This window comes from Apus apus, chromosome 1 (assembly GCF_020740795.1).
Source record: "Apus apus isolate bApuApu2 chromosome 1, bApuApu2.pri.cur, whole genome shotgun sequence".
Lineage (NCBI taxonomy): Eukaryota > Metazoa > Chordata > Aves > Apodiformes > Apodidae > Apus > Apus apus.
This window is the reverse complement of record NC_067282.1, coordinates 152,278,662-152,290,850: the sequence shown is the minus strand read 5'-3', so window position 1 is coordinate 152,290,850 and position 12,189 is coordinate 152,278,662. Positions and strand designations below refer to the sequence as shown.

At 53.2% G+C, this 12,189-nt stretch overlaps 1 protein-coding gene across 1 annotated transcript; it reads left to right on the top strand.

Moving 5' to 3' along the window:
- Positions 1–1,169: 1,169 nt before the first annotated feature.
- SOX10 (SRY-box transcription factor 10) lies at positions 1,170–12,189 on the top strand. The gene is made up of 4 exons (XM_051639144.1): positions 1,170–1,351; positions 2,643–3,101; positions 9,035–9,300; positions 9,699–12,189. The coding sequence occupies exons 2-4, from the start codon at positions 2,692–2,694 to the stop codon at positions 10,412–10,414; spliced, it is 1,392 nt and encodes a 463-aa protein (XP_051495104.1). The 5' UTR covers positions 1,170–1,351; positions 2,643–2,691; the 3' UTR covers positions 10,415–12,189.

Genomic DNA, 12,189 nt, shown 5'->3' with positions numbered 1-12,189 from the left:
AGTGGGTTCTAGCGAGGTTTTCTCTACAACCACCCTAGAGTTTCAGAGCTTTATTTACTCCATACAATGGCAGACACATCACATCCCTTCATCTCTCTCTATTTGCTGGCTTAGCATTGATGCATCTTCAGGTTGGCTCTCCAGTGAGGAGCTGGGGCAGGAGCTAAGCTTATCTTATTGCTAACCGAGGAGAACCTGGGAGGATCATAAGATTTTTCATGGGTGACCCCTCATAGTTACAGGGTTGGTGTTGGCCTATACCAGCCCTGGTGACAAAGGAAACTGAATAAGTCAACTACCAGAGGAAACTGGGAAGGAAAGCTAGCTAGAAAATGGAAGATGTGATGGAGAACATCCTAACCTTTGTGTGCTGAGATTCTCTACCTTGTCTTAGTGCACGAGCAGCAAAGAATGAGGGTGAGTGAGTGTGAGAGAGTCCTTCTCATCAGGAGACCTCCCCATGCCTTGTGAAAGACCCCACATTTGCCTTCAGGAGCTATTCAGCACGTTGGAGGAAGCAGAGCTTGCTTGTCTTGGCAAGACCCCACAGAGAAGAATATGTTGTGACAAGCCCATCCTGAGGGTGCAAAAGTCCTATGAAGGTTCAAATTGCCATCCACTGTTCAGCAGGACCTGGTGTCCTCCATCCTTAGGACACCTCTGACCTCCTGCATCTCCTCCCCCACCCCTCAGACTCAGGTCTGAATGAGGGTACCCTTTTAGCAGTGTCTTGATGCAAGCCTCCCAGGCCAGCTCGTTGCAGCACATGGAGGTTCCTGTGAGACTGTGACTGAGACCAGGGGCTCATCGGCCACATTGGGGGCCACCAGACCCCGCAGGCCCTGGCTGGGGAAAGGAGGGGGATCCCTGCCCTGGGGCTGCACATCCATTTCCCCAAACTTCCCCAGGCCCCTTCCAGCACCCAGCCACCCCAAATCCACTGGGCTTGAATCCCATCTCTGGGGTAGCCACGCCGCCAAGAGCAGCCCAATGCCAGCAGGTCTCGGGAAGAAGCTGGCACTGGGGGGAAAAGCAGGGAACGTGCCAGCAGCCGAGGTGGGGTGGGGGGCTGCCCGCATCCCCTCCCCACCACCCCCGACCTACCGTATTCTGGCTCTGAGGAGCGCTTGGCTCCACCTTCCTCCCTTCCCTCCCCCGGTGCTAAGCAGCAAAGCCAGCTCGAGACATCCAGCCGGGGTATTAGTAAAAACCAACCCTCCCTCCAGGAATGGCACTCGCCTGAGAGCCTCCCCGCACCGCTCGCCTCCCCGGGCTGGCAGGGAGAGCAGGGGGGCGACTGGGATACAAACCACAGCCCTCCCAGGATCTGCCCGGCACACCGGCCAGCAACGTAAGTTCTCCTACCTGAGCTTGCTCACACACCCGCACAGTCGCTCCTGCTTCTTTCCCCCTTACTTTCTCCTACTTTTTTTTTTTTTTATTTCCCCAGTGGGGGTCTGTGTCTGAAATGGGAAGGAGAGCAGCCCTTGCTCTGCATTGGCTTTTTTTAAAGCTAAGCCAGAGGCATGCTTTTCTATTCCTTATTATTATGTGTTTTTAAAATTTATTTCTTGGGGGGTTTTGCGGTTTGGGGTTTTTTTTAATTTTCTTTTCTTTTCTTTTCTTTTTTTTTCTGGTTTGTTGCTTTATTGTTTTATTTTTTTAATTTATTTATTTATTTATTTGTTTGTTTGTTTGTTTATTTCTGGTTGTGGGGAATAGACAGGCCTTTCTTTTTAGAGTATTTCTTTCTTCAAGGGGGAATCTGCTGCACGGCAGAAGGGATTTTCAGAGGTGACTGCAGCCAGGAGAGAGGAGGAGTGTGTGGGGCAGTCAACCCAAAGCCTTGGCTTGTCTCAAAGTTAAACTTGGTGTGTGCTTGTATCTGCATTTATTTTATATACTTATATACATACATATATATATATGTGTGAGTGCCAATATGTATACGCACACATACACAGACAGGCTGTGTGTGGGGATGCAATGCAGATGCATGTTAAGTCTTTGGCTTATGAGCAAGAGGAGGGTGAGGGATGGGGTCAGGGTCTCTGGGTGCAGATCTGGGGTCTGGGCTGGTTCTCTGTCCGGCAGTGCCACCCTCTCGGCTTCCCTGCTAGCCCGGAGATGTGTCCCTTCTGGTTTACCTCTATGGTGCTGACTCTCCCACTCCCACTCCTTCCCCTGGGTGCCGTGTCGTTGTTTCACCGCACGTCTTCAAAAGAAAGGGGCACTTCCCCACACAAGTTTTGTGACTGTCCCCCCCATCTTGCTCCTCTGGGGGAGTTGCGCCAGGGCAAGATGGTCAATGTCACTCTCCTTTCAGGTGCACAGCCTCTCTTATCCCTCCTGGCTCAGGCCCCTCCACACATGTCAGCTCCGATGATTGCAGAGATAGAGATAGGGAGCGATACCCAAATTAACCAGGGGCCCCAACCCATCCCCACCCCCATCGATCACGGGTTTTGCGGTGTGCACGGCAATTGCTTTGCTTGTGCTTTTATTGAGCGGCTCCTGTCTCGTGGTCAGCTCTTTGGAGAGCCTGGAGTCCCTTTCAGATTTGGTGTTGCTTCTCCCTTTCTCTCTTTCTCCCCCCTCTCCTTTCCTTCCTTTGTTTTTGTCTTCCTCCCTCCCTTCCCCAGTGAGAAGAAGGACATCAAGAAGGAAGAGAGAAAGGGCTCACGAGTGACGATGGCTGACGACCAAGACCTTTCGGAAGTGGAGATGAGCCCTGTGGGCTCTGAAGACCACCACTGCCTCTCACCAGGACCTTCCATGGCATCAGACAACTCCCCGCACCTTGCCGGCTCCGGGAACGGGGAGATGGGGAAGGTCAAGAAGGAACAGCAAGACACGGAGGCGGATGATGACAAGTTCCCTGTGTGCATCCGTGAGGCGGTCAGCCAGGTGCTGAGCGGCTATGACTGGACCCTGGTACCCATGCCTGTCCGGGTGAATGGAAGTAACAAGAGCAAACCCCATGTCAAACGGCCCATGAACGCCTTCATGGTCTGGGCACAGGCTGCCCGGAGGAAACTGGCTGACCAGTACCCACACCTCCACAACGCCGAGCTCAGTAAGACCCTGGGGAAGCTCTGGAGGTAAGAGCGGCTGGGCGGAGGGGGAGCACAAGGGCTGGGGTCTTCAGGTGTCCTGGAGAGGACTGTGAGGTGAGGCAGAAGGATGAAGACTTAGCAGGACAGACCTTGAAGGAACTCCTTCCCTCATAGGGGGACCCCCTCACAGGAGGCATGGTTGGTGACTGGGGTACTAGTGGTGGTTGGATGTAGTGAAGGCTTCCTTGGCAGAGCTCACCACCATACTGGGCATCAGCCCTTTTCCATATGTTTCCCACTAACTTCCTCTGTTGTTCCTGACTGGGACAGCCTTGTCCTGGTCCTCTCCTGCCTGACTGCCAGGAAGATCTTGTTTTCTTGGCTCACCCTCTCTGTTGGGCTAAGTTGTGCACTAGCAGGAACCAGGCTGAGCCCAAATCAACTTAACTCACTGGTGGTTGCCTCAAGCCTGTTTGAACTTAGGTCCTAACGCCAACGGGAGTTATTTTCTGTGCAGTGCCACAGAGCAAGTAGGCAACCAAGTTATGGTCAAGGAGGAAGGTCAGGGCAAGGGAGCCAGGCAGCCAGAGCCCTGCACCCCTCCTTTCCAGGAGGGTTCCAGTCTTGGCAGGCTATGCAGGTGCTGCATGAAGGTTAAGGAGAGACCCTGCTAGAAAGAGGGGCTGAGGCTTAGCAGAAAGTAAGGACCTGCGACAGTCCCAGCCTTAGCAGACTCTCTTGCAACACACTGGTTCAAACCATCCCCATCCCCCTTTGCACCCAGAGAGACGCCCTCCCTTCTCAATGGCACACACACACTTGTTCCTCTGGCCCCACCAGTTTGTTGCACCCATTTTCATTTTGGCTTCATGCATATCCCCAGGTCCTTTACGTACCCTCCCCGACCCACTCCTCCTTCCCCCGACTGACCAGCAGGCTGCCCCGATTGATCACAGCCAGCCTGTGGGTGTGCGGAGAGCTGTAGTGCCCAGGCCAAGCACGTCAGGCTGGCCGTGCCGCTTCTTCCCCATCTGATGGTCTCTGCCAGTAACCCCATCAACCTCTTATAAACACTTTTTGCCAAAAGTCCCCAGCACTGTCCCCCACCTCGCCTTGCACCAACCAACACAAACCAGGGCTCATAAACGGGCTCTCTCATTCTCTCTCCTGCCCTGGTGGCATTTCATGGATAAAGCTCTCTACCTCGTGTGGGCCAAGAGACATTTTTCCAAGCAGAAACAAAATGCACTCCATCCAGCAGCTGATGTCGAGATCTCGTCCTGACTTCAAAGCTCCATTCTTGCAAGGAACTGAGCCCTCAGGCATTAGCTTTTCCCCCTGCCACATCAGCCCCTTTACCCTGAACCATCTAGTGTAGCCCCAGCAAAGGCATTTCTTTGGGAAATTGAAGGCAGGGTGTGATTGCAAATGTCTCATCTGATGCTTTTCCCTGCTTTGTTCCCCACTGCCTTTCCTTTCCTTTACTGTGGCACTTGCTCCTGCCTGGGGCTGGGCTGCCAGTCTCTAGACCAGGAATCTGTGCTGGAAGAGGGGGTGTGTGCGAGGGAGAACTCACTTTTTTTTGTTCCCAAAGTGTTACTTCAAGTTAGCATTCCTTTATTGCAAAAAAATGCTAGTTTTTAGAGCAACTCCCTCCCTCTGGACACTGCATTTCCCTTGAAAACAGCAGAGCAAGGAAACCCTCCATGAATATCACATCCAGAGCGCAAGGAGACACAGCCCCCTGCCTGTGACCACATTCCTGCATCCGACTGCCTCCCTGCTCCCAGGGCACAGCTCCCGCCGCTGGCCACATGGGACTCAGAGCAGGAAGACACTGCCACTGGACGATGGTCGAGGTCCCTGCATGTTTCTTAGGGCTGTGGCTCTTAGCCATTGAGCATGGGTCAAGCAGAGAATCTTGCAGGATCAGGCCTGGGGTTGTGTGGTGCTGGGTTTGCAGCTGATTCCTTGAACGTGTCTCCTCTCCAAGTGTCCCGAGTGCAGGCTGTGGATGTCCGAGCCGTGCCAGCCCCCACAGGGACCACACAGCAGAGTAAGATAGATTATGGGTGCAGTCGGTGTCTGGCCAGCATAGGACCACATGTGTGTGTTTTCCCGTTAGGTTGGGTGGAAATATCCACCCAAAAAACACCATGGCAGGTGGCCCAGAGGTTATAAGGATAATAGCCCCAAGCCTTGCCTTGCAGCCACAGTACGGTTTTGTCTTCCTCCACTGATGTTTCTGCTGCCCTCTTCTACGCTGTTCCCAAGGTATAGCTCCTATGCATTGGTACAACCACCAGCAGTTGTGTTGAGCTCTGGGTGGCTTAGTCTCAAACACTTGATGAGGGTCCCTGCAAAGGGCCCTGCCTGTTCATCTACCCCCACACTTTACAGGGTGAACTATCCAAACCCTACAGCCTACATCACTAGTCACTTTGGAAAATATGGGCAACTTATATTTCCACATGGGCTGCCCTGAGCTTTACAGGTAAAGGGCACGTTAGGCAGAGAGATGAGTGCTGGGGAGCACGGAGCCTGCCCACAGGCCACTGTTAAACCAAGCATGTCCCCAGCGATCGGCACTGGGTGGGGACAGCAGAGGCTGGGAAATCATCTCGAAAGGCAGATAGCAGATTGAGAGATAACCCCAGTGCTGTCCCACGTGCTCCTCTGCAAAATGGGCTCCGATGACCTGGGTTGTTTTTAAGTCTGGTGTTTGCTCCAGCTCTGTGCCACCGCCATGTCCTCCACAGGCCCCAGTCCACACTGGGAAGGGCAACAGGACATGCCCCCATGGTTGTAGTAACTGCTTGGCCCCAAATGCAGTGCCAGCGGGGTTATGGCCCCATCCACCTCCATCTGTACCCATCTGGGGTGCAGCAGACAAACCAAATGTACTAAAAAAGAAGAAGGGAGGGGCTCAGTGTTCATGAAATCTCGCCTTGGCAGCTTTCCTTCCCCAGGGTGGGACAGGGAGCAGCTCTCAAATGGAGGCTGGCTGCTGAAAATGTCGGCACGACTCTCAGCCAAATGCCAGCCAGCACCACCTCCAGGGCTGAAAATAAGCGGGGCATGGGAAGAAGAGGATGAAGACTTGGTGGGGAGGGGAGAGGGCACCCGATGGAGGGATATTTGCCTGGGCGTGGCAGCAGCCAAGGGAACAGGGTCACATCCATGAAATCCGGGGACCCGGACTTGTAGGAGAGCCCTCCCGGCTGCTTTCTGTTCCCACCCAGCCCTCGCCTTGCATCAGCCCCACCGGGCAATGCTAAATCCATCACCACACTGACTCATCGGCAGCTGAGTCGCGGCACAGGGTCAAGCCTCTGGCCGCCAAGCCGCACACAGCGCGGTGCAACGCCGGGCGGCAGAAGGGGAGGCTGCCAGAGGCGGGCAGAAAGATTTTGGTTCTTCTTTCTCCTCCCGGAGCGGGGCGCTGGATGTTTGCCCCTCTCCCCTCAGCCCGGGGGTGAGCACTCGGTGCTGGGGCGGGCGGTGAGGGCTCGGTTAAGCCCCATGAACGGCTTTGCTCTGTGATCCATAACTTCTCTGCCCGTGCGAGATTCCTTTGCATTATGGCCTGGGGAGTCTGGGGGGCTGGAGGGGGAGGGCAGGAAGCAGTGAAATCCAAATCCCCCCAAATCTCCTGGCCTTTGCCTGCTCGCACCAGTTTCACTTTGCTAAAGCCGATTTGAGCTCTGATCCCAGCGGGAGGGAGGAGGGAGCAGGCAGCCGTGGAAAGGAGAAGGCAAAGATGCGGGAAGTGGACTTGCCACCGTCTTGCAGGTGGCACTGCCCTTGGGTTGCTGTTACGGGGAGGAGAGGTGAGGCTCTGGGGCATAGCTCAGAGGGTAGGGACCTGATGCCTGCATAGCCTGGAGTGGCTCTGGTTCACACCATCTACGAGATGGACCCGGGAGGCTGAGCTTCAGCTTCCATGGGAGACTCTGCTCCAAGCTCACCGTGCAGTACGCCCTGCTGATCAAAGCTAGCTGGGCAGCCTATAACCCCTTCACATAGAAAGTGACCTTTCATTTCCCATCACAGCATCTTATTAGCTACAGCATTATCTGGGCTGGGAGCATCGAGACATCAGAGCCTGGCTGCCTTGTAGTGAAGTGTCCTGGGTTGCAAGGCTGCAGGTTTTGCCTCTATTCTTCACATCCCCTGGAAGTAGGGTGTTCTGCAAGGATGAAGGCTTTGCCAAGGCAAGGTCACCTGCCAGTCCACAATGTCTACAAGGATTGGTCATGATGTCCCTTTGGACCCCTTGGAGAGACATCTGGAGCAGCATAGGCTGAGGGATTAGAACCCTCTGGGATGCGTGAGCATGGTGTATGGTGGCGGGAGGGACAGGAAGGCTGGTGTTGGATTCATAGTGACTCAGTTGCTTTAATCTCCAGGATTAAGGCACCGGAGGAATGTGGTGTGTGGCTGCGACCTGCTCAGGCTGCCTGGAGTGAACCCAGGTCAGCACCATAATGGGCTCCTATCCATGCCACACACCTTCTGGCTGCTGGCATACCCGAGGAGCAGGGAGAAAGGAGGTGCTTCAAAACCTACCCATTACTTGCTGGTGACCCCTTTGATCCCCTGCCAGATTCATCTGTGTGCTCCTTGAGCCACGCCTCCTCTTTGGCTTCAGTTTTTCAGACCAGTTCAGGCCTTTGTAGCTTCCTCAGGGCCTGCATTTGAATGGAATTGGCCACATTTTCAGGCTAGGGGCTTCAGGAGTACCAAGGTGACAGCACAGTTCGTTTGTTGGAAAGAAAAAGGTGTGGATATCTCACAAATTGAGTAATTTTTGCCATTTGGGAGCCCCCATTTCTAGCGGCTGTTGGAGCTGCAAGTCATGGGAAGACTGGTCCCTTCTAGGCACACTGGTTTCTGGTTGGAAGCAGGATGACCTTGAGTCACGAGAATATTTGAGGGCAAAAATAATAAAATGAAACTGAAATGCTTCCAACTGAGACTGTGCTAAAGGCTTGAGCAATGAGGCTGACCTCATTTTCAAGTGCTCTGAGCCATCCTGCCCGCACATTTCACCATTTCCTCGGAGAACCTCTCTTAACAAGAGCAGTCCATGATCTGGCAGGAATACAGCAAAGGAGCTCACATTTCTGCAGTGCCTTTCATCCAGAGACCAAAGCTCATCTATTTCTACAAGGCTAGCAACATATCAGCTAATATTTTTATAACTGCTTAGCTATGATCAAGAAGGGTTGGTCCTTTGTGCTTCAGCCTTCTGCATTATCAATGTTTAAGGTGAGCAGGAGCTCCAAGAATAGCAGAATACACTTTCTCCCCCTTCAAAATTTTCTTCAGTTCCCTTCTAGAATATGGCAAGATGCTTAAAGGCCCAGCAAGCTCCACGCAGCAACATGAATACTGTGCAGCCAACACTAGTCGCTGCTATTTGTGCTCAGTAGAGCCTCAAACTTGAAGAAAGCCTTTGGAAGGGTGGGAAATCAAACTGGAATAGTTTGGGGAAAAGCAAGACATGCAGGGGGCAGCATTACAAGTAACAAGGGTGTGCCACACTGCCTGACTCTAAGCAATGATCCCAGCTGCCTTTCATTTGCCCAACCCTTTAAAAGCCTCTTGCCCAGCCTTATCTTAGGTGGATATGAAAAGCTGTGCTTTGCCTTTGGGGATGGAACGTTTTATAAAACTAAAAGAGAGAGCGCTGAACTTACTGAGGTGCACCACGTAGCTAGGCAAGAGGGACCCAGCACTGGCACCGACCCGTGTCAGGGCTTAATAATTAACAAGGAGGAGGCAAATGGTGCTGTCTCCACCGAAACACGCTGAAGCTCTTTCTGTTGTTCTGGGAAACACCCTCAATGGGGCAACATCCCGACGACGGGATTTACAGGCCATGTCCCATGATGCAGAGCATAGTGGTGTTTTTTCCTAATCCACCTGCCCCTCCTCTTCCCCTCTTCTCTTCTCTACCTCCTTGGCCTCTGCAGGCTGTTGAACGAAAGCGACAAGCGGCCCTTTATCGAAGAGGCGGAGCGGCTGAGGATGCAGCACAAGAAGGACCATCCCGATTACAAGTACCAGCCCCGCCGGCGGAAAAACGGCAAGGCCACGCAGGGCGAGGGCGAAGGCCAGGTGGAGGGGGAGGCTGGTGGGGCTGCTGCCATCCAGGCCCACTATAAGAATGCCCACCTGGATCACCGGCATCCTGGCGAAGGGTCGCCCATGTCCGATGGGCACCCAGAACACCCCTCAGGTGAGTCCCATGTCTCCGTGACCCTACTGACAGGCTACAGCCAATTTGGAGGCTCAAAACAGATGAGTTATCATGGTGAAAGCCTTAGCGATGTGGCTGACACCTTGCTCATGACCTAACAAACTGCTGGAGTCAGCAGTACAGGGACATAACTAAGCTTCCCGGGCACTTGTATTCCTCTGGTCAGGCAAGGCTTGCACAAGCTATTTCTTTTTCCACAAGATGATATAAAAAGGTTTGGTTTTGGCTGGCTATTTCTGCGTTCCTCCACTGAAGTCTCCAGCTGGACAGCTGCTGGCATACTGGGTGGAGCAGAGCTGGGCTGGGTATAAACCCAGGCATAAATTGGTAACTCACCCCTTCTCTTTCTTTCCTCCTCAAAATGTTTTACCTCGCAGGTCAGAGCCATGGGCCCCCTACACCTCCCACCACCCCTAAGACCGAGCTGCAGGCAGGCAAAGCTGACTCCAAACGAGAAGGGCGTTCCCTGGGGGAAGGGGGAAAGCCCCACATTGACTTTGGCAATGTGGACATCGGGGAGATCAGCCATGAAGTGATGTCCAACATGGAGACCTTTGATGTCAATGAGTTTGACCAGTACCTGCCGCCCAACGGACACGCCGGCCACCCAGGCCATGTTGGGGGCTACGCGGCAGCCGCGGCTGCTGGCTACGGCCTTGGGAGCGCCCTGGCTGCAGCCAGCGGACACTCTGCCTGGATCTCCAAGCAGCACGGAGTCTCCTTGTCCACTGCCACCTCACCGGTGGTGGATTCCAAGGCCCAGGTGAAAACGGAGGGGCCAGCCCCTGGAGGTCACTACACCGACCAGCCCTCCACCTCCCAGATAGCTTACACATCCCTGAGTCTGCCCCACTACGGTTCGGCCTTCCCCTCCATCTCCAGGCCACAGTTCGACTACCCAGACCACCAGCCCTCAGGACCCTACTACAGCCATTCCAGCCAAGCCTCTGGCCTCTACTCTGCCTTCTCCTATATGGGACCTTCTCAACGTCCCCTTTACACTGCCATCTCTGACCCTGCACCCTCTGTGCCACAGTCCCATAGCCCCACACATTGGGAACAGCCGGTGTACACGACTCTCTCCAGACCATAGGGAATGGGGACCGGTGACCGAAGCAGCGATGGAAAGGCTCCAAAGAATCAGCACAGGCAGAAGAGCCTCCGAACTCCGAGGTCACTCAGTGCCATCCAGCCACCAGAACCCACTGAGTATACAGAAGTGCCTTTCTTGACCCCGGCTATCGCTGGCTCACCCGCCTAGAGGAAGGTTTTTTGCCCTTTTGCCCTTTACCAATTTCACGCAGGCCACCCGACTGGCTTGCGACACCTTATTGGCCTTCTAGATGAGGAGGATTCTAGACATGGAGTGACTGGTCCGCAGTGGGTTTCATTGTGCACACCCTAGACTGTATGATGAGAGAGACATCCTTTCCTTCCTCTCCCCAGACTGCTCCAGGGAGTTAGCAAGTGTTTCCAACAGGCCACAATGGCTGACATTTTGTCACCTGCTGCGGGTGAAGGGTGATGGCTCAGCCTTGGTGAACATGTTATGGGGGGAGGAGTAGGGAGGATGGCACAGCCAGCTTCCTTGTGATCAGCATCGTGCAGCAGTCCTGCCCAAGATTCACACATGCATGAATCTTGAACCCCGTTGGAAGACCAACCTATGCTTGCTTCCCTGCTGATTTCCACAGCTGCATCCTAGCTTTTCTCCCCACCTCTTCTCTCCATCCTGTCTCTGTTTAATTCCACACTCTTTCCTGCATGGAGATTTTAAGGCTTGCCTGAGCAACGTGTAGGAACCACAATGTTGGTCTTAGTGCTTCGCGTAGCACAGCCTGTGCACACACGCGTGTTCATGTACGGAGGTGCAGGAGAGGTGGGGAAGGACCAGCGAATCATTTAGGTGCTGTGGGTGAATCCTCCTTTCTTATAATTACTCTATATTGTTCATTTATGTCTGGCATTTCTGCCACCTCAGTCCTTTCTAATCTCTTCAGTACCCCAAAAAACCTCTGAGCAAACTTGGTCCTTGCCTTTCCATGTCTGACTGTGCCTGCCTGAATGAAGAGGCACCAAGGAAGCTAACTATGCACTTGCCAACACCCCGAGTTGATTCCAATGCTCTCTTTGAACCTCCACTCCAAACTCAGGCTGATGGGGTGTGCTACCCCGCTCGTTTTTTCATTGTGTCTTCCAGTCAGTCAACACCTCCCTTCTACCTATGCTGAAGATGGAAAGATACTTCTGCAGCTTTAAGCGAGGTAGATACGCACCCAATCTTGGGTGAGTGTAAAGAAAATAAGCCTATTCAGATGCAAAAGAATTTATTTTCCCCTTTGGGTTTCAAAACAGAAACAACCAGCTCTCACAGTCAGGTCATCCTCCTTTGTTCAGCCCAACACCTGAGGACAGTCTGCTTACTTCTCCCTTGTCACCTCCAGGACTGGGGTGGTTTGTCATGCCAGGGAGTGAACTGGCACAGAAGTTGCTTCAGGAAAAGATGACTCCTGGCAACTGATCGCAGAGACATGTTGTGGGACCTTCCAATGGATATTGCATTCGAGAAAGATAAAATACTTTGACTGAACGTGGACTGTGATTGGTGCCGCTGTTTCCCTCTGCTGATATGACTGTCAGATGCCCTTCCCACCTCCCTTAGTTATGGATGACTTCTCCTTGTGGTGTCTGAAAAGATCATGTAGAATGTTTGCTCCCTGTACACATGTAACCTCTTCCAGCCCTGTCCTCTTATTTATACAAGTAGCACCTTCCTCCCCCACCTCCCCCTCCCCAATTTCTATGCTGTCCTAGCACCATTAACTCTGCATTAAACATATGGAATAATAAACTTAAAAGTTTCATTTT